Source organism: Cucumis sativus, chromosome 5, assembly GCF_000004075.3.
Source record: "Cucumis sativus cultivar 9930 chromosome 5, Cucumber_9930_V3, whole genome shotgun sequence".
Lineage (NCBI taxonomy): Eukaryota > Viridiplantae > Streptophyta > Magnoliopsida > Cucurbitales > Cucurbitaceae > Cucumis > Cucumis sativus.
Genome location: NC_026659.2, coordinates 14861232 through 14883707, shown reverse-complemented (window position 1 = coordinate 14883707; position 22476 = coordinate 14861232). Strand labels below are relative to the sequence as shown.

The 22476-nt window shown below is 28.9% G+C and overlaps 3 protein-coding genes across 3 annotated transcripts; 1 reads left to right on the top strand and 2 right to left on the bottom strand.

Annotated features, from left to right (window-relative positions):
- Positions 1-3352: 3352 nt before the first annotated feature.
- Positions 3353-4514, bottom strand: LOC101221339 (nucleolin). The gene has a single exon (XM_004150690.3). It carries the CDS (start codon positions 4346-4348, stop codon positions 3746-3748), a length of 603 nt encoding a protein of 200 aa, XP_004150738.1. The 5' UTR covers positions 4349-4514; the 3' UTR covers positions 3353-3745.
- A 4620-nt stretch (positions 4515-9134) lies between these two features.
- Positions 9135-12062, bottom strand: LOC101222512 (B3 domain-containing transcription factor FUS3). The gene is made up of 6 exons (XM_011657897.2): positions 11844-12062; positions 10708-10797; positions 10466-10566; positions 10262-10308; positions 9916-9992; positions 9135-9684 (listed from the first exon to the last, which is right to left on the bottom strand). Exons 1-6 carry the CDS (start codon positions 12060-12062, stop codon positions 9379-9381), a joined length of 840 nt encoding a protein of 279 aa, XP_011656199.1. The 3' UTR covers positions 9135-9378.
- A 6470-nt stretch (positions 12063-18532) lies between these two features.
- On the top strand, positions 18533-22020 carry LOC101215795 (N-alpha-acetyltransferase MAK3). The gene is made up of 4 exons (XM_004151291.3): positions 18533-18903; positions 18994-19114; positions 19577-19632; positions 21439-22020. The coding sequence occupies exons 1-4, from the start codon at positions 18700-18702 to the stop codon at positions 21646-21648; spliced, it is 591 nt and encodes a 196-aa protein (XP_004151339.1). The 5' UTR covers positions 18533-18699; the 3' UTR covers positions 21649-22020.
- The last annotated feature ends 456 nt before the right edge of the window (positions 22021-22476 follow it).

The following is a 22476-nucleotide window of genomic DNA, read 5'->3' as shown; positions in this document are numbered from 1 at the left end:
TATATCTCGAAAAGGAAAATCACTTTATCATAAAAGATGTACAAAACCGTCTTGCAATAATGACAAAATTAGATATCCGTATTAAGTAGCATTCAGACTGAATTTCGCTCTGCTCCATAAAATAAGAGCAAAATCACCGTATAATAAAAGATCTACTAAATGATTCTTGACGACAAGCTATATATATATATATATATATATATATATATATATATATATATATATATATATATATATATATATATCACTTGTAAGCTAAACATTTGAAGAAATGAGTATACAAATCAAAATTCTTTAAAAAAAAACACCAAATGAGGGAAGGGAAGGGAAGGGTTACTAAAAGCATGATTGTAAATAGCTTAGCTTGAGAGAGTTAAAAGCTATTATATTGAAAATGTATAAACTTGAAAAGGCTTTTGTGGGCCGTGGGTTCAACTTCAAATTGATCACTGTTGAGGAGCCCATGGGTTTCTTTGTGGAAGATGGAAGTGAATTTTGGTGGGGTTGTTTTTTAACAAATACTTTTTCAATTTTATTTCCAGAACTTGAGCCTTAACACAAATAATATTTGGAAAAGTGATTGTTGTTATGTTAGAATTTGGAATGTTATTTGGTGATAAACAAAATATAGACAAATTCTAAGATTATGATTAACATTTTAATTTACAGAATGTTATTAAATTTAAATATATTCTGATGATATAATAAAAGGAATGAAAAATAATATACTATTAAATAGGTTTGAAACAAGTAAGGCATAAATCCTACCTTGGTTACCGTTGTTTTTGTCTCAAAACTTTCTTTTAAAAAAGTAACGACCAGTCTAGATTCATTATATTAATTAAATCCATAAATAATCAATAAGTTTTGCTTATTTGAACCTACAAACTATTTATTTTCTTAAAAATTCAAATCTCTCACATCTCGACTCCCCTATCCTTTACTACCATTCAGTTGAACTATGAATTCTGAAATTAATATATTAGAATTAGAAAATCGGAAGAAAGATTTCTCAATAAAAAAAACTTGTGAAGTTGATAGGTCAAACACGAAAAGGATAATTTACAAATATAGCAATCAAGCCAACAAATTATCAAATATAACACCATGCAAGAGATTTTATATTTATATATAAAGTAAAATACATTCATTCCCATGTTCAATTAAAGTCTATCGATCAATGATAGAGTTTCTCCCTAACAAAAAAAAACATAAAAAAAATTCTATATTTGTAATCTCCTGAAAGAATTGCAATACACTTAATTATTACTTTTAATTATATGAGATATAAATATCAATAAAAACAGAAGTAACTAGAACCGATATAGAAATTAATTAAATTAAAAAAACAACTCTATAAGTTAAAGATTAAAAAAGAAAGGAAAAAGAAACATCTGTTTCTGTTCATATATCTTGATATTAAATAGATTCCTGGTCGGTGTACAGACATACAAGAGAAGGGAAAGAGGACGAACCATATTGTTGAACTGCAAAGAAAAAGAAAATGCATCGAAAAGTGAATCCAAAGTCTACTCCATTCTGATTTCAGATCATTAGACTTTTCTTACATAAAAGAAAAGATTCTCTTATTTTTCTAAACCCACAAAACACAGTAAACATCTGATACATCATAACATTTATGGTTCAAATCCCCCCTCCAACTCCCAAGCTAAACAGCTAAAATGGGATGACCATCCCAGCAACACATATAGCAATACTAACTGATTATGATATCCTAAACATTTTTTCACCCATGTTATTTTAAACTCTTGAAAGGGAAAAATGTAGGCATTGCTAGATCCATATGATTCCAGGGAGATTCTTGATCACAAAATCATAGATCAGAAAAGCACACTTAGGATCTAAATTTTATATTATAGCAATGAAATGATCAATTATCAAAGAGGTCATATGCTTCTTAAAAAGATGATTGAATGCAACTTCTATTCTTTGTGGCTTTCCTAGAACATTTTCTTCAAACAACTTCTTGTGTTATCGAGTTATACAAGTCTTAGGGTAAAATCCAAGTCTGATAACTTCTCAAGCTCTGTGAAAACTAAGAACTTGCAATATCCAAGAGAGGAATCTGGATATTTGAGATGTAATGTTTAGGTGGCAAAGGTGGAGTTACACTTTTAAAGAAATTGTCAGAAAGAACCATGTAACTCTTTTACCATTATCATATAGTTAGATAACTCTAATGAACCCCACCATTTAGTTGAAGTTTTGTGCATGTATTTATTTGAAATTACCCCACCGCTACTTGGGAAGGGATAGCACAAGTCGTTTTCAGTGGGGGTGGGGGGTGTTAATGACTACTTTAATCCACAAACCATTTATCACGTATTAAGTAAGTTCTATAACTGCATTCTTTCAAATTTACCCCACCGCTCCTTGAAGTGGGGGTAGCATAAGTTTTGTCTAGGAGAGAGGCGAGTGTCTCTCGTAGAGGAAAGACACTTAACCAAGTGATAACTTCGAGGACTGAAATGTCCTACACTTTGGAGTTGTTTAATATGGTTGAGGATTTTGTGTCTTTTCTGATCATACCAACTGAAGAATCTTTTTGCAATCTCCCTCCCTAGTCCCTCCCCCGTGGCTTTTGGATTTGGTACAATATCCTTCTCCTCTTATCTTTAACGTATTTCCTACACCCCATCAGTACATTGTTTCTTTTCTTCTGATGAAAAATCAGTACATTGTTTCTTAACTTCCAACTCTACACCCCTACGCCCTACTTCATACTCCCTACACCCTACTTCATACTCCCTACACCCTACCCTACTCCCCCTACCATCTCCCTAAATTGAGTATATACTCTAGAACAACGAGAAGAAAAATGTCAAAGCAGTTACATAAGGATAAGGAAACGAAAAACTATACTATGTTAGCATACCAGCATCTCCATAACATACCACCACAGATAAAGTTGTACCAGATAAACAAGCTCAACCGATAGAACCAAGAATGGTGATCACATCTAAACTGACGACTCACATAGTCACATGCATATATAGTCAAGCGCACTGATAAGCAGAATATAACAACATCCAATATAAACTCCATAATTGACACTTCCTTCTCCATCAGATAAACACATATTTTTTGCTAAAAAGAAAAATGTAAACACAGTCAAACTGAAGATGAAGAATGTGAAAATGTATATGCAAAAGTTAATTCTTTCATTCAACAGGATTTCTCCCTCACAGATTGTCAAGTTATTGTCATCAAGTTAGTCTTTTTCCAGGACTTTTTTCACTCCATGGATGCAAACATTGAACTTTAACAACGCATTTTATTGTTCTCAAGGTATTTTTACTGCAATAATGCTTGGTGCTTGGAAGAGATGTTCTAAATCTCAAAAAAACTGCTTTTCAATGTGCAAGAGTATTTGGCATCACTAACATATCCAATAAGTGAAGAATCAAATGTTACAAACTCCATTGCTATCCATTACTTTTGGCTTACAATTAAGATTGGATTGATGAGTACAATCCCCCTACAAAGAAAAACTTCTAAGAAAAAGGCGTATTAAAGAAAGCCATAGATGCAAGCGATCCTCAATGCTACCGATATCAAAGTGGAAAAACAAGAAAACATGTAACCTTAAAAATCAAATTGTTGGAGTAACTCATTACATTGCTGCATTATCCCTAAAGAAGATAAAACTGAGAAACATCAACTCATATCAGTTGTACTAACTCCAAGGTTCGATTGCCGAATTTTACTGACCTTCTTGAACGTTTCAAGCATCGCTATCACTGCTATCATCGTCGTCGTTCCCCAGATCCGTAGCGAAATAAACTCCAGGGTGAACCGTTCGCCTCCTCGTCCTTGAAGGAAGGATGTTGTCCAAATCGACCTCCGCAAGCGGATCATCCGACAAATCGCTCTCTTCAGAATCCAATTGGCTTCCATCATCACTGGAATCTTCATCGTCGTCGTCGTCTTCCTCTATCAATTTCCCTTTTCCTTTGTCATCCTTCATAATCCCCTTCCCCTTCCGATCCTCAGCCACTTTCGCACTCGATTTTTCATCATCCTCACTATCGTCTTCGTCCTCATAATCCTCCTCCTCATCTCCCGCATCTAAACTAGCTCCATCAACTCCATCGTCACCCTTCCCTTCCAGAACCGTAGAAGAAATATTATCAACCTGTTCATCACTTCCCTTATGGTCACCATTCTCAGCATTGTTGTTCACATAATTACAGGATTCTTCACCCTCAACCACTTCGAGCTTCTGAATTTTGTTGGAACGCTCCTCTTTGGGTTGGAAGCAAGAATCAGTAGGTTTCCGCTTCGCATCAAATGCGACCTCTTCCTCTCTATTGGTAATTTCCGCCATTCAATGTGGCGCAAAACCGGTAGAATTGAAGAAGCTTCGAAAACTAACTGTTGAATCAATGGAAGAATAAAAAATTAGGGTTTTGAAGAAGAAAGTGAACGAGAATCAATGAATTCAGGAAACGAAAGCAGGATCATAATTTCCCAGTTCCAAATTGTGTTCCATTTCAGTAAAAATTCAAATTTCACCACATGTATTTATTGTAAATTCCATAAAATTTTACCCTTCTTTTCACAGCGTTAAAACTAAAATTGAACAAATTAATTAAATTGTTATTTTATTTTTAAAGAAAAACTATATGGTTCTTTTCTAATTTCTACAACTCGAATATCGCGGGGATGCCGCAATTAGCGAACACAATTTTCTAATGGATTTGATACGTTATTAGTTTGAACAATTTTTAAATCTATGAACTATCGATTTTTCTATTGGATTCTACATAACAAACTGGAAATTTTCTACTTCATTCTCTTGTGTTTATGTTAGATTTGGTTATCTTATGTTTATATTACATTTGGTTCTCTTATCTTATCATTAGCAAATTCACATCAAATTTTCTCTGCAAAAGAGAGAACAAAATAACATTACCAAAACAATGAATAATCATAAAAGAGAGAACAAAATAACAGTAGCAAAACAATGAATAATCATAAGAAGATTTAGGAAATTCACACCAACTTTTCTCTTCAAAACAAAAAAACAAATTAATCATTAAACAAATCATGATTAGAAAATTACATATTTTCTCTCCAAAAGAGAAACAAATTAATCATTAACCCAATAAATCATGATTAGAAAATTTGATATTTTTTCTCTAAAGAAAAAACAAATTAAAATCATGATTTCGAAATTCTCTCCAACCGAACCATGATTAGGAAATTCTATATTTTCTCTCCAACAGAGAGTTTTTTCTCCAAAAGAAAGAAAAACCAACTCTCTCGAAAAGAAAAAAACAAATTAATCATTAAACAAATCAATGAGAATGATAAATAATCATGATTAGCAAATTCTATATTTTCTCTTCAAAAGAAAAACCAGAGAGTTTTTTCTCCAAAAGAAAGAAAAAAAAAACAAATTAATGAGAATGATAAATCATGATCAGGAAATTCTATATTTTCACTCCAAAGAAAAACCAGAGAGTTTTTTCTCCAAAAGAAAAAACAACTCTCCAAAAGAAAAAAAAAACAAATTAATCATTAAACAAATTAATGGGAATGATAAAGCATGATTATGAATTCTATATTTTCTCTCAAAAACAGAAGAGAGTTTTCTCTCAGAAAGAAAAAACAACAAAACAACGCTCTCTCCTCTCCAAAACTCTCCTCTCCAAAAGAAAAAAAAAACAAATTAATCATTAAACAAATTAATGGGAATGATAAACCATGATTATGAATTCAAATTAATGGGAATGATAAACCATGATTATGAATTCTATATTTTCTCTCAAAAAAGAAAAAGAAAAAACAAAATGAGAGTTTTCTCTCAAAAAGAAAAAACAACAAAACAACGCTCCCTCTTCTCCAAAAGAAAAAAAAAACAAATTAATCATTAAACAAATTAATGGGAATGATAAACCATGATTATGAATTCAAATTAATGGGAATGATAAAGCATGATTATGAATTCTATATTTTCTCTTAAAAAAGAAAAAGAAAAAACAGAAGAGAGTTTTCTCTCAAAAAGAAGAAACAACAAAACAACGCTCTCTCCTCTCCAAAAGAAAAAACAAACTAACAGGGAATGATCTCCACCTGTAAGGCATGCGGTCAAGACTATAACGGGAGCAAGCAACAGTTCTTCCAGTGCGTCAGGTGAGATTAGCATGATGTGTCAGGTGGTCAGATAAACGTGATACGGTTAAAATCAAGGTGAAAGTTGGTATTTATGGGAAAAAAACAGGTGTGAAAAGTGTGTCAGATAATCTGAATCAATATGAAAAAATCATGATATTTTGCTGAGATTTTGGTGAGATTCACATTTAACGTGTGATTTTGTTAGAGATTTCAAACTACAAGGGAATAATGCCACATAATTTGTGGCATCTTGTTGAAAAGATGTGGTTATACTAAGAGAAATCAAGTGGTAGGTTGAATCCCTAGTGAGAATGGATTCATTGTTTAGACCTTAGTTTATGAGCAACTTTCGACCTTAGTTTTTGAATGTTGTAATGTTGTTAATCCGATTTTATGTTTCTTAGTTGTTTATCATTTGAATGGAATTCTTAAACTAAGATTTTTCTCCATCAAACGTCCAACTTTCATAGCCTTTAGATCCTAGAAGGAAGTAGGCGAACCCAAATAATATATCAACTCTACCTTTCAATTTTCAATTTTTTCATCTTTTTTAAATGCTATATTATCTTTTAACCTAAATTTTTTGGCATAGTTTCTGTTTCATAAATATCAAAACGGAAAATCGTTAAATTATTTTTATTCCAGTTCAATTCATTCTGATTTTTGTATTAATATCTTAACCATTAAAAAATTATAAACAAAAAAAAAGAAATTTGTAGATTAGTGATTTGTGAAGGCCTTTTGAAAAGTATTGTTGAAATTGTTTGGACAAGAATTTTAGGGATCTATAGAAGCATGAATTTTAGGGTAGAAGTTTTGTGATTTAATATTCTTTTCCAATGAAAATTCATGTGTTCTACAACTCACGTGGTTTCACACATAACAAATATTACCCATTGTTTCTTCTACATTTTTAATTCAAACTTTATTTTAATTTTTTTCTGGGAAACAAAATTTGTTGGCATCCACTCTAAATTATGAAAAAAATACTCTAATGTATTTGTAGCATTATCATTTATCATGCGCTAAATTTTGTTTTTTTAGAAAGATAATACGTGGATAAATCTAAATATTATCGAACGATGTATAATTCGTGATGCAATACCTTTTTTTTTTTGTTAATAACAATAACAAGATACTTGAGTTGAATTTCGTTGAACCAAGTTTACTTTAATTACGATTTCACACGTGACAATTAAAATGATAGTTATATTATAGTTAATCCTTAATAATGTCAACCATGGTGAGTGAATTTTTTTATTTATTTATTACCAAATTACTGCTATACATTTGTATAGTTGAAAAGAGGTTAATTAATTAGATCAATAATGATTTTTCATAAATATGGTAATAAAATTGAATGTATTTGATTTTGAATTTTTTAAAAAAAGTTACAAAAAAAAAAAAAACTGTGTTAAAATTTAGTGGAAGGTAGAACTTAATTTTTAATGTTTGACAAAATTTTGTAATTAAAATTAAAAGTCTATATAGTTTTACTTTCTCTAAACTATATGATTAAAATTTACCAAGTTAAACAAGAATTGAAAGCTTTTAAATTAGAAAAAGTTATAAAAAAAGATGAAAATTAAAAGGAGAAGAAGAGAGAATTGATTGACACATGATACTATGAGAAGACAATAATAATAATAATAATAAAAAAAACAAAAAGATAAAGATGGAGGAAAATAAGTGAGACTATGATAATTATTTGAGGGGCACAAGAGGGTGTCTCAACCATGTAGGTAGGGTTCTTCTAATTTTAGGGTAAAATGCATAGATGATGTATTAGGGAGTATTAGGGGCAATCAAAACGTAATTTAAACCTATCATAGTGGTCAAAAATTTTTTTTGGATAAAGTATTAGAGAGTAATAAAAGATAAAAAAAACATAAGTTAAATATATGAGAGCACTGAAGATCTTCACTTCGTAGACATGCTGTCAAGACTATATTGAATTTGAACACCTGAAAGCTTATCGTATAAAATTTATATGATGAATAAAAGTTTTATATGACTAAAAGTGACCAAGGAAAAAAAAAAAGAAATTTAAGCATATCTATAATAAAATTAAGGTAAAAGTGATTAATTTAAACTCTTGAGTAGAATCCCTCATTCACTTGAAGGGTAATTAATTATTTGTTGAGTTTTTTTTTCTTTTTATTATTACACATCATTATACTTTTCCAAAATGTTTTTAGATAGGAAGGTTTAGTGGATGGTTATGAAAAAAATGTTTAGGGTACAGGATCTTCAAATTTGTCATTAAGGATTCAACAAATTTGAGGATTCAAACAAATTTCTCTTAAAATTAAATTTCTCAGGTATACTAAATATTTTTCATCAAATTCACTAACCTACGGCTAGTCATCAAATTTCAAAACAGTTATGAGTTTCAATTAAACACAAAGTGTTAATTTTTTTTATTTTTTTTTAAATCTTAAATATACCAAAGATTTACTTAGACACAAACGTGAAAGTTTAAGAACATCATAAAAATTCATAAATTTAAGAGCAGTATACTTGGATGAATCTCAAGATGCACCTATCTCTATGTTTTCTTCAGGATCATTCATACTAAAGATGCACCTATCTCTGTGTTTTCTTCGGGATCATTCATACTAAAGATGCACCTATCTCTGTGTTTTCTTCGGGATCATTCAGATCATTCATACTAAAGAATAAATTCCTCAAATCATTCATATATGATACTAAAGAATAAATTCCTCAAATCATTCATATTAAAGAATAAATTGATTTTTTTTTTAAATAAATAAAGATGATTTGTGACAGAATAAAGATGATGGAGTGAAATTATGAAAAAAATTGGCAACTGATGTATATCAATATATGATCACCTTCTCAACATCTACTCCTTGGGATTAACTCAATTGAAATATATATACATAATTGACCAAATTAAGTTAAAAATCCAAATATCTGAGACAGTAAAAGAAGCTTTTATTATGAAAAGAAAGTTAAAATAAAAGTATGTATAACACACAATGGCAACAACTTAGAGCTTGACATTCTTTTATTATACAAACTTGCATGGGTGACATTTTAGCACCGAAATAAAACAGTGTATTGTACCAAAATAGACAGTACGAACATCAAGTTAAGCCTCTTCACACGTCCTCCAAACGATTTTTTTTTCTAGCTAAATATTTGATCATATGTTGTGAAACCCATGCTTAAAGCTTCTTAAGCTTCTTTTATTATGTAGCTGTGCAGTCTCTCTCAGTAGAAATCGTCGAGAGACAAGTTCTCGACCGATCCAAAGCCCTCGAGAGCTCCCATTCTTGAGTAGTTGGTCATTGATCCAGTCATAAAGTCGAAAGGGGAATCATTGTCAAAGGCACAACTAGTGTCATAGATGAACGACGACACAGGATGTTCCATGCTTGGACTAGGCACATATATGGAGCTAGCCGCTTTGCTAGCATCGAAGTCTTCAAACACAATGTCATCGTTGTTGATCACAATATCATTTGTTGTTATGTCGGTGTATACTTCTTGCTCGGAAGCCTTCTTTGCTTGAATCACCTATGGAAATGCATTGCCAAGAGAGAAAAAAAGGAACATTATCTGAAAACTTATAACCCTCTCAACCCTAATTATTTTGCACACACTTTCAAATTATGTGCAATGCATTAGTGTGTTTTTAATTGGAACGATTTGAAACCAAATGTTGTAAGAGTGGTAATCTCTTTAATTGTGGACAAAAACTTGCTATGAGTTTACTTATTAGAAAGAATATATATGAATTTAACTTACATAGTTATGTTCTTCACAATCTTGGTAAATCATGATGAAATCTCCTAGATGCAAGCCATGAGCATTGACAAAGTCTCCTGTGAAAACCCAATACCACAACAAAGAAAGTACTTAATATCTATATATGTTAGATTATGATATTTTCCGATTCTAATAAAAACCCAAGAATTAAACAAAACACATATATATAGTCTTGTTTTGATTTTGTCAACTGCCTTATAATTTATTTTTTTTTCGAGAAAAGTAATGAAAAAAAACTAGAAAACAATATTCATCCTTTTCTTTTTCTTCAAAATGTGTGTAGAGTTAATTATAAGTAATAAATTGAAGAATCAAGAAAGCTTACCAGTATTTTCAAGTACATACATTCTACTGTTGTTATTTGGCCAAAACCTGCAAAATTCATCACCAAATAATTGCAAATAATTGCATATTATTGAGTACATCATCGAGTATCATTATTAAAGAAGTAAAATCATAAGCTAAGAAGATGAATATATTTCAAAAGGAAAATAAAAGGGAAATAAAATCTTATTTATAAGTACAAAACCTGTATTTAAAGTTCCAGACATGCACCCCATCCAAGTCATCCATGGTGATCATCATTCCTTCTTTAGACTCCAAAGCAGGAAGGTGAGTTTCAGCTGCTTTCTGAAAAGTTAAATTAACTAATCAAAACTCTAATTAATATTTATAGCTACGTCTTAATTAATTATATATGTATATATTTATCTAAATTAATCAAATGAATATAAAAAATTTAAAAAAAAAACAAAAAACAAAAAACAAAACCTTTGGGAGTATCATTCTCCTGAGAGAGCTAACATCACTGTTCTTAAGCTCCTTTTGAAAAAGAAACTTCAGCTTCCTTGGGTCAATTACCTGTTCATTTAAATTACAAACACCAATTTTTCTTTTACAATCAAATTATTTAATTTATTTACATCATAGATAGCTGTTTAAAACAAAAACATGTTATTTTATATATTCTTTTTCTTTAAATTTCTCAAATAAATTACTTGAAGGTCGATTGAATCAAATAATGAAGTATAAAACTTGAAAACCATATCAAAATCAAATTTATTACTTTTTTTTTTTTTTCTAGAAGAAACATGGTGTTTTGAAATAGCAATGACACTGCCCCCAACAAGACCATCTCAAAAAATCCAACATTAGGATCGAAAACATAACCAAAAGAAGGAAAAAGTAGGAGAAAAAAAATTAAAAGAAGAAGAGAGAATTAAATTATTTATTAATTAAGGAAACAAATTCACTTTCTTCGAAACTAGATTGTCTGGGACATAATGTAAATAAAAACAACATTTTTAAAAATAATAAGAAAGGAAGAAATAGTGAAAAAAAAAAGATGTTTGGATTATTGTAATTAAAATAATATATATATATATATATATATATATATGGTATGTCTCTTTTTGTTTGTTTGGTGTCGTCGTCTTCAAAAACTACTTTATTTAGGTTGCCATACAAAATCTCAAGGCTTAATTAATTCACCTCCATATTCTACTTAAATTACCAGCTTACCCTAAGCCACGACCTTTTTCTTTTTTTGCACCATGAAAAATATAATAAGTAAATAAAACGAGAAACTTTGTATTTTTCATTTGATTTTTGCTTCTAGTTAATTACTTTTCCTATACATAAATTGATGGATGAAGTACTCCAGCTTGCTAGTTGACATTAGTAAAACAATCTATACACAACTTAAATTTAGTAAAATAATTTAGTGTATTAATAAAAAATAATATTGAGTTAAAAATTGTAAGGTTAAATGATGATGATGATGATGATCTTAGGTATGTGGTAAATGTGTAGGGCTAAGTGAATTGTGAGATAACCCAAAAAGGGTAGAGTAGAAATAAGTAGATAAAGAAATAAAATTAGAAAAAAAAAGAGAAGAGAGAAAGTACCCGAGGAGAAGGGAGGTGGGGAGTGGAGGAGGAGGAAGAAGAAGGAAAGGAGAAAGTAGGAAGATTGGAGGAGGAGGAGGAGGAGGAGGAAGAAGAAGGGCGACGGTTTCTGGGCATACGTTTCTTGCGGAGGAGAGGGGTGGAAGCGAAGGCGGGGACGGCGGAGGAGAGATCATCGACGGCGGGGAAGAGGAGAGGTTGTTGATCCAAAATGGGCATCATGATGAGAGAGAGAGAGGATAAAATGTGCTATTTTTGGAAGTGAAGGGATGATGAGGAGAGGAGAAGGGAGATGTGGGTGAAGAAATATAGAGAGTTGGGGAATGGTTAAAAAGAGAGAGATGGTATATAATGAGTGACAAATGTGAAGGGAAGGGTTGATGATGAAGGAGGAGGAAAAAAGGAAAAGATGAATAAGTTGAATTAAAAATGAAAATATATAGTTTAGTTAACCATGGTTTTGGTTTGGTTAAGTGAATTTGAAGAAGAGAGCAGGGAGAAAAGAGGGAGAGTTTTCGTCCAGAAAATGAGAGACGGATGGACGGTGAAGAGGGATGAAAGTTGGGAAGAAGATGAGGGTTACATGTGGAACTAAACTTCTGACTTTGCATGCAAATACCACTTACCACTTACACCACTATTTCTTTTTTAAATTTTCTTTTTATTTATTAATACACTTAGTTACGGTAATAATACTCTCTCTACATTTTGCTTCCTTCGTAACACACCACTTCTACTCATCGCTTCTTCCCTTCATCAATGCCCTCTTGGCGCCTTTCACTTTGGACTCTCCGTCATCTCTCTCTCTCTCACCCCCTCCCCCTCAAAATAATATTCACTATTTAATTTTTTTCATCCTCGTCTAATTTCTATTTACTATATATATTGTAGGATGTTTAGCTTTTATATCATTCTTTCATTCAATTTAATAATCAATAGTTTCAAAATCTAGCGTTCCTATATATTCCAACCTTTTACATTTTTAATCTCAAAATTTTGTTAAATACTCTCTTTCAAATATTTTTATTAATTGATTCAAATAATTACGAACTAAAATTTTAAATTCCATTTTAAAAGTATGAAAATAACTTAATTTAGGAGAATTTTTAAAAATCAAAATTTTTACAAAATATTTACGATCTATAGTAAATTTTATCACATATAGTTATTGGTATGTTATAATGATAAAAGACTATCGGTGATAGAATCTAAAATTTTACTATAACTTGTAAATATTTTAATTTATTTTGCTATTTTTAAAAATGTCTTTTTAATTTAATTAATTATATATCATTTAATTATTTTTAATTTATTAACAATTAATACATTAACGATGATGATAGAAAATAAGTGAAAATTTGAAGTCATAAACGTGAATATTAAAATCTAAGAACCAAATTGAAACAAAATTCAAATGTCATACTTAAAATTGTAATATTTTAAAACTTAAGAATTTAATATGAAATTCAAACTCAAAACTTAAACAACCTTACTCAATAACCTTATAATGTGTAATATTTTAAAATTTAAGGACGACGAGCTAGATCTAAAGTTTAGAAACTAAAAGGATATTTTTCTAAAATAATATAGTATGAATAATACTTGGACGTGTCTTTCACTTTCCTCACACATATAAAATATTTTTTAAGTGAATTTGGATGATTTGACCGAAATAAGATTTAGTCTTTTTCTTTCTTTTTTTTAATTTATGTCTTTCGTTCGTTTTAGGAGAATACAAAAATAGCAACAAAAAAAAAATTATGATAATAAAGACATTTTTAAAATTGTAAAAATAATAAATTTAAAAACTGATTACCATTATATTTGCTAAAATTGTAATATGAGAAAAAAAAAAGTGTTATGAATTTTTTTTCTAAATATTTTTTTTGTCATCTAATGTAATTTTTTTATCGTGTGACAGTAGACAATTGAATTTGTAAAAACTTTTAAATTTTTAGTTTTCAATTTGGGCTTTATTGTTTTTATAAAAGTTTCTTAATAGTAAACAATAGGTGACAGTAGACAATTGAATTTGTAAAAACTTTTAAATTTTTAGTTTTCAATTTGGGCTTTATTGTTTTTATAAAAATTTCTTAATAGTAAACAATAGAACATATTGTTTTTAAAATATAATTGATGGAAGCAATATTTGTAGGCTCAGTTTTTAAAATATAAAAGCCAAACCAAAAACCAAACAACTTGAGCTCATGGATTAAAAAAAATTGTATTTGTTTTCTTATACCCTTTCTATTATGGTTTTAATCTTTCTTAATTACAAGATTTGAATTCAGTCAATTTTAAAAATAAAATCTATAATTACTTCGTTTTTTTAAAACACTTCTAAAAAGCAGATAACAAAACAAAAGAAAAAAAGGTGGAAGTAATGTAAATATAAAATCAAACAGTTATTAAATCATAATGAACTTATTTAATATATATATTATATTTTATATGTAGGTATAAATTTGAATTTTACATTTAATAGAACGGTAAACTTTTCATTTTGTATGTTTATTCTTAAACATGCATGTATCTTTGTTTTGAAGTCGAATAACGAGGGACAAATGTAGAAGAACAACGTCTAACTCGCTTAGAGTTTAAAATACCGTTTTAGTCTCTACTTTCGAAAACAATATTTTAACTAGTTTTTTTTATATTAAAATTAGTTGAACAAGGATGATATTAAAATAACATAATATAAATATGTTTCTAAAATTTGTTGAAATTAGAAAAGCTAACATATACTAAATGTTAACAAGTAACAAATCCAATAAACTAATTTTTAAGATTTGTTAAGGGACAAAGATTGAATTGGGCATCATTTTTCAAAGAAAATTGGGACATTCAAAAGTACTTTAACAAAAGTAATATTTTAATATTTATTTATTAGTATAAAAGAATAAAAATGTACTTTTGAGTTTCTAATAGGATCTTTTTTAACAATAACCCCATCTCTTCTATTTTTTCTTATTTTTATATATATACTATACTAGGTCCCACATTTTTTTATTTCTTTTTATCTTTTTTTATATTTAAATAACACAATCTTCAACTTTTCTTATTAAATTCATTTTTTTATTTAATTTAATTATTTCTTAATTAAAATTATACATATCTGTTTTTTCCAATTTTCAATTTTTTTTAAAAAAATTCATATATTAACACAAATATGTTATTAAAAATATATTAAACAAATAAAAGTAGTAACAATAATAATTGAGAGAAGTTGAAATTACTAAAAATAATAATAATAACACTTGTAGCCACCAATGCACATGGGTAATTGAATAAAAAAAGTTAATGTTTACGGCAAAAGAAAAAAACAAGAATTAGTTCGATTACAAATTAAAGACTTAACGAATAATTTTCGATTGCAAATTTGTTATTATTATTATTTTTAGAGTAAACTTCAACTTCTTTTGATTATTATTATTATTTTGTTTTGTTTAATATATTTTTTAATAACATGTTTTTGTTAATATATGTGTTTTTTATATCGAAAATCAGAAAAAGATATATAATTTTGGTTATGAAATAATTAAATTAAATTAAAAAAGATGAATTAATAAGAAAAATTGAAGATTGAGATATTTAATATATATACATTAATTTTTTTTATTCAATTAGTAACGCGCATTGATTGATTATTATTATTATTATTTTGAGGAACTTCAACTTCTTCTAATTACTATGTTCATTTGTTTAATATATTTTTTAATAACATATTTTGTTAATATTTGATTTTTAAAAAAAATATTGAACATTGAAAAAAAAATGTATAATTTCGATTAAGTAATAATTAAATTAAATTAGAAAAAATGAATTTAATAAGAAAAATTGATGATTGAGATATTTAAATATAAATAAAGAAAAAAATAAAAAAATAAATTAATTTAATAAAGAAATATATTTTTAGAATTTGAACGTTTAATATATATATTATTATATGTGAGTATATATATAAATAATAGAAAAAATGGAATATGTGGGACCCACATATATAAATAATTAGAAAATAAAAATATGTGAGGCCGAGTGTAGTGGTAGGGTCCACTTTATGGAAGTCGTGTACGGGTACACGATTTCACCTCAAATCACATATTTTTAAAAATAGTTTTGCAACAACCTATTTTTGAAATATCTTTCAAATTTTACATTATATTTTAAAAAAGTGGATTTTATGTTTAGGAATCTTTTCGCATTTCTTTTTAAAATAATATCTAATAGATGTTTAAGCTAATTTGGATATTACGTCTAATCAATTGATTTTAAAGCATTTATAAGCTTTCAATTTTGCATCTAACACCTCATATAATCATTATAAATTTCACAATATAATATTTATTAGATACATATAAAATTAAATTAAAATTTTAATAATAATTAAATAAAAAGTTGAACACTTATGAACCCTTTGCCTCACACTAACTCTAAATTTAAACACAATTATCAACTCCAACCCATATTAACCTCAACCTCGTATATATTAACTCCATTCAATAGATGAAACGTGTTTACCGATCAACAAAAGACAATATTAAAAGTTAAATGATAGTAAATTTCAAAATCTCCATATATCTAAGTATTAGAACAAAACTGTATGTAGTTTATATTTTGTAGAGGAATACATAATTTAAGTTTTATTCCACAATTTTTACGTAATCTTCTCTCTTTCCTACAAAAAGATACATGGGCCGTTTTCTTTCGGGTACAAATACATTGGCCGTTTAAGCCCTATTTAATGATGTTTTATATTCTGTTCCATTTTTTAAGCTGAAATTTTAATATTTTAATATTTTATTTTACTTTTCAATATATAACAATAAATAAATTCTAATAATGACATAAAAATGTAAAACTAAATATTAAATTAATTCAAAACTGATTAAAGACGTGATATGAACTGCCCAAAGATCGAACTATTATTTATATTTTATTTAATTTTAGTATTTTTCAATTTTATCCTTCTCTATTATTACATTTTAGTTAGGGCTAATTATTTATTCTTTACAATGCAATGCTATTAGCTTGTTTTAGTCCAATTATAATAAATTGAGTTTTAGGGTTATTAACATTCAAGTGGGACTGTGGTTGAGAAATACATTTTTTTTTGTTTAAGAATATTTGATTTTAACACAATCTACACTCTAACATAACTTAATCTTTAGGTTGAAACCATATTGATTTGGAGATTAGTGACTAAGAATTAGAGATTTACGTATTCAAACGAGTTATTCCAATTGCCTACCTACCATTTCATATCTAACATATTTTAGAAAAATTTCAACTACGACAAAATTGATTATTATAACCATTATATTGTAAAATGTTTAGAAAACCTAAAAATAAACGATAATTATAAAATGTTTGTTTACTTATTTAAATCTATTTTTAAACTTTTGTTTTAATAATTTTGTAGATATGGATATTTTCATCGGATTTCCTAAAAAGTAATTAATATTTAGATTGTGATCAATATTTTAAAATGTTGTTTAATAAATATAGAAAATGTTGTTTTAAGAATATTTTCAATCTAAAACAGGTATTATAAAAGTGAAGAGAGAATTAAATAGAACAAAAGTGAAAGTATGAGTAAAAGCTAGTATTATGAATATTATAAATAATAATTAATTTCCTTGAAAAGAAAAACTAACAAAAATATAAATTTATTGACTAAATTAAAATGAGATTTGAAAATATTATATATATTTGAAGTTAAGTGGGAGTTGTTTGTGTTAGAAGTTCATGAAATGATAGATCATGTGAGTTTTTGAAATGTGGAGAGGAACAAAATTTTAGGTTGAGAAGTGTGATTTTATTGGACATCCTTCTGGAATTCAAATCTCTTCTCTTCAACTATAAAAATAAATAAATGACCAATTCTTCTTTGTGTAATTAAATGAAAATTACAATATTTTCTTTTTAAAATCTATTCAATTAAATTAATTTATTTTTGTCATACTTGGGCCATATGAAAAGTTTAAAATTATTGGAATCATATTACATCACAAATTAAATAGCAAATTAAGCTAATAGAAAGCGTGAGTTAACTTGAACATTATGATCGTTGCTATTAGCCAGGTCTATTTTAGTTTTTAAAATACGAGTACAAACTTTCTCAATTATCAATATAAAATGACAATTATATTGATTTAATAAGTTAATAAGTGTTTTAGAATTAACATAAAACATAAATATAATAAAAAAGAATATTTTTTCTTTTTCCTTTTTCAGTGTAAAAGTTAGAAATAGGTCGATTTGATCTTGTTGATTTAATAATTACAAAGACGTAGATTGAATCATTTGTCTTAGAGATGAAATGGTTAATTAGTTTAAAGCTTTGCTTAGACAATACGACTGAGTTCAAACATAATTAAAAGAAAATGTCAATAAATTAAAATATTTAGTTGAAAACTAATGTTAAACTTTTATTTGATAATTTTTTTTAAAAATATATTAAAAATATTTACAAATATAACAAAATATCATAACGTACGTTTAAAATTGTAATGTTTTGAAGTTATTTAAAAACCTAAAATGTAATCGAGTTCGTGTTGAAAAACGTCAATAATCGATAATCGAAAACGAAACGGAGATGTGAAGAAGATTAAATTGAAATAAATGAAATGAATATAGCAATGAGATGACAGATTTTGGTACATTTAAAAAGGGTCGCATTATAAAATAGAACAATTTGGTAATTAGAATAATTAAAACAAATTAATCAAATATCTTCGGGGATTGTAGGCTCCAATATTTCGCAGGCCATTCAAGTTTAATACCCCAAAATTCCGCCGGATTCCTTCAGGCGACGCGGCAGTCTCCGGCGAACTCCTCTGCCGTGAAGGAACAGAGAATGGAATCGAAATTGGATGGCGTGGTAGAAGAAGAAGAAACCAGGAAAGTTCAATTTGATGCATCGGAGATAGAGTACGTAAGCTATGGCGGTGAGCATCACTTACCTCTTATCATGAATCTTGTCGATCAAGAACTCAGCGAACCCTACTCCATATTCACTTATCGTTACTTCGTCTACCTCTGGCCTCAACTTTCATTCCTGGTATTAATCTGTCTTTTGTCTCAAATCTCTGACCAATTAGATCATGATCGTCGCCATTCCTTTTAATTTCCGTTTTTGCTGTTTCCTCAGGCATTTCATAGAGGAAAGTGTGTTGGGACGGTGGTTTGTAAGATGGGGGAGCATCGGGGGACTTTCAGAGGGTACATTGCAATGTTGGTTGTCATCAAGCCCTATAGAGGAGAAGGCATTGGTAATCTTTTTGTTCTCTGGTTTCTGTGAAGAGATTGTTTCTCACCTGTGTTCGAGAGTGGCTCATTTTTTGTGATGTCTTATAATTGAAGTTTATGGTTAAGTTTTTCTTTGTAACATGGATTTATCAATGGCCCCATTTATTTGTTGCTGTAATTTCTTTTTGGAAGATTCATTTGTATTACTTACTCTTAGATCTCAATGTTATTAGATTAGGATTACATTATTAGAATAGCTTCTATTCAATGCTCTTTGTCAAGAATGCCTGATTTACTCTTGGGGATAATCCCAAATTTATATTTCTTTAGTTTTGACTAGAACATCATTTATTTATATGCGTAACACTGATATTACTTCATAATGTTTTTCCATTTTAAATTGGTTTTTAATACACTTTCTATTGTTATAAACCTATTAGAGTTTGTAGATCTTCATTCTCATAACTATTTTCTCTGTATTGTAGCTTCAGAGCTAGTCACGAGGTCTATAAAAGTCATGATGGAATCAGGCTGTGATGAGGTATGTCGGCATCAACTATGGTATTTCCTCTGTCATATGTGTGAGCCAATATTTATTTTCTTTCATTGAAGGAGTTAAAACAAATAACTTATGAGTTCTCTTCTCTATATTATTGTGATTGGTTTCTTACTTTCTTAGTCAAATCACTCAACTGTAAGTTAGTAGTGGATGGCTGTACAGCCTGCATAATCAACTAATTTCACATTTTAGAGAGAAAGAAAACTTGAGCATGCACTTGCTCTGCATCATCTACATTATTATACTTGTTATGTCATCTCCTTTAAATCCTAAGCGCTCTCTTCAAAATAAGATGCCTTTCTATACCCTGTGCGTATTTGGCAATGCTTAGTAAGTTGGATTTGGAAACCTCTACTTCCATCAAGCCTAGTTTCAATCTCAGCAAATACCTTTCATATGACAGTTGGAAAGAAAATTGCCTTTATTCCTACCCATGATATTAAGTCATTAATTCATATAAGATAACTACAATATCATTTACTACGGAAATTTTAATTGTTAACATGTTTAGTAATTGAACCTTGTATATTTCAGTATTAAGTTGGCCTTCGTTTGGTGATAATGGATAAAATGGAATATAGGAAAAGGATTTAAAGGTAATTATTTAAACTTTAAAGTAGTGATGAATTTATTTAAACAAAACCCAAAGGTTGGGTAGTCTATGGGTAAAAGACCTTTAAATTAAGACCTTTGAAACTCCTTGGAGCTGCCTACTTTGAGTTATTGAGCATTTTTTTGAATGTCCTAACTATCAAATACTTTTGGTTAAACTGTTATGATCTTGATTTCTATGTATTGAATCAAATATAAGATCTTTCGGAAAGGGACCATATAAAGAGTTGGAAAAAAAAATGCAACGAATAATATTGACATGAATACTAAGCATACATATAAACAGCTAAAGCATTGGTAATATTACAAAGGTATGAAAGAAATCCAATAGGTGAATTAAAGAAGTTAAAATGTTTTGGGTGTTAATGTGCTGGTACAATTGATCAAACTAGCAGAGAATCTGTTTTCTCTCGTAATCTTAACGAAGAAGGTTTAAGGTGTGGAAGAATGAAGGTCACCTGTTTATGAGTCTCTCCATTCTAATGATGTAGATTAGAGCTAGTTAACGATCACGTAGGATTTGTTGATTTGATAACTTGTTCTCAACACTCTCGGTTTAAATGAGAAAAGGCAATCAATTTAGAATACTAAATTGTTTTCGATGTAGCTCAAATTTACCTACCCGAGTCTTCTTTGGGAGTTATCTTTATGCTGAATTGATGGTATGGAAATAGTGGAACTTGACCTGACTTTGAGCGGTTGACGGCTTCTGTTGAATATTTACCTGCAGTAATACTTTCTTGGGCTGTACATTTCTTTTTTGTTTACTTGACAACTTGAACCAAGTGGTATCTTGTTCAGTTTATTTCTGTAAAATAGTTTGGCTATCGTTTTCTTTTAATGTTTTGAGTTGTTCAAGTAGATGCTAACTACAATGATTATTCTCTCACCCATTCAAATGACAATCAAAGATCTTTTGAACAAACATGGTTAAAACTTAAACCTCATTTGGTGATGTTCTCAGACTTTTTGTGTTACTTTTCTCATTTTATTCAAGTCTGCAATCACTCTTCTTATATTAGCTTCACCATTTGGAACTGTTTTCTATAATCTCTTCGACCTTGCAAGAGAGGATTACTTGTTTGCTCTCCTTTCTTATCTGTGTTTTTAGTAATGGAATGTTCTGTTACAGAGAAAGTTGACATATACTAACTTACCACCTGATGTTGTCTTTAGGTCACATTAGAAGCTGAAGTTACTAATAAAGGAGCGCTTGCTCTATATGGTCGTCTGGGGTTTATCAGGGCGAAACGGCTCTTCCATTATTACTTGAATGGAGTTGATGCATTTCGTCTAAAATTATTATTTCCACGCATGGAATCACACCCATCCTTGCCTTTGATGGCGAACGCAGCGGATAATCAGAGGGATAACGATGGTTTATGATGATAATGTTATGGTATCCGTCTAGACTTAAAACTAAGCAATCCATGTGAACACTATTCAGCCTTTCTACTTCTATAATTACTTTGTCCATGTTCATCATGTGATGTTGTGCATTAAACCCAAGTTGTTTAAAATTTAAATATAGTCTCTGGTCTCTCTTGGTCACAGTTGTTAGAAGTCAATAGAGCTTTAGAAAATTTATGCTGTAAATTTAGCCATCTGAGTTCAGACTTTATGATGTTGTAAACTTGTAATGAAGTCAGAAGCAGTTTTGAGTTATTTTGTTTATTTTGAGATGGGGACGTTATATATTCTTGAATGGAAATTATAACTTATAGGTGAAATGGAAATGGGAATGATCTTGTTTTGTTATTATTACTTAGTTAAACAACATTTTAGTGGGACTTGAAACCCTGTCCTCTTAATTGTTGACATATGCTACAACAAGTCGAGTATGATAAGGTTGGTTTTATTGTAAAGATAATCATGGAGATATCTATAACCTACAATAGATTACCAATCTTCTTATAACTCTTCCTCAATTCCATGTTGTAACATTCATCCCATTGAATTTCATAATGTAACTCCACACCATGACATGTCCTATAAATAGAGGTATGTGGTGCCTTTGTAAGATACACAATAATTGAGTTTAATTGTTATCTACTCTTTTCTTCGTTCTCTTTTCTTCATTCTCTTGTTTAATTGTTCTTATTTAGTTTCTTTATTCTTTATTTTATAACACATTATCAGCATGAGTCTCACCACTTTGGAGATTATGTAAAAATTGATTTTGATTCATGTTAAAGATCCATTAGAATCTTCTCT

Coding starts and splice junctions, on each gene's coding strand:
- LOC101222512 (XM_011657897.2), bottom strand. CDS start 12,062: ATGCCCATTTTGGATCAACAACCTCTCCTCTTCCCCGCCGTCGATGAT. Junction 10,567..10,707: donor GGAGAATGATACTCCCAAAG/GTTTTGTTTTTT, acceptor TTAACTTTTCAG/AAAGCAGCTGAAACTCACCT. Junction 9,993..10,261: donor GTATGTACTTGAAAATACTG/GTAAGCTTTCTT, acceptor GGGTTTTCACAG/GAGACTTTGTCAATGCTCAT.
- LOC101215795 (XM_004151291.3), top strand. CDS start 18,700: ATGGAATCGAAATTGGATGGCGTGGTAGAAGAAGAAGAAACCAGGAAA. Junction 18,904..18,993: donor GGCCTCAACTTTCATTCCTG/GTATTAATCTGT, acceptor CTGTTTCCTCAG/GCATTTCATAGAGGAAAGTG. Junction 19,115..19,576: donor CTATAGAGGAGAAGGCATTG/GTAATCTTTTTG, acceptor TCTGTATTGTAG/CTTCAGAGCTAGTCACGAGG.
- LOC101221339 (XM_004150690.3), bottom strand. CDS start 4,348: ATGGCGGAAATTACCAATAGAGAGGAAGAGGTCGCATTTGATGCGAAG.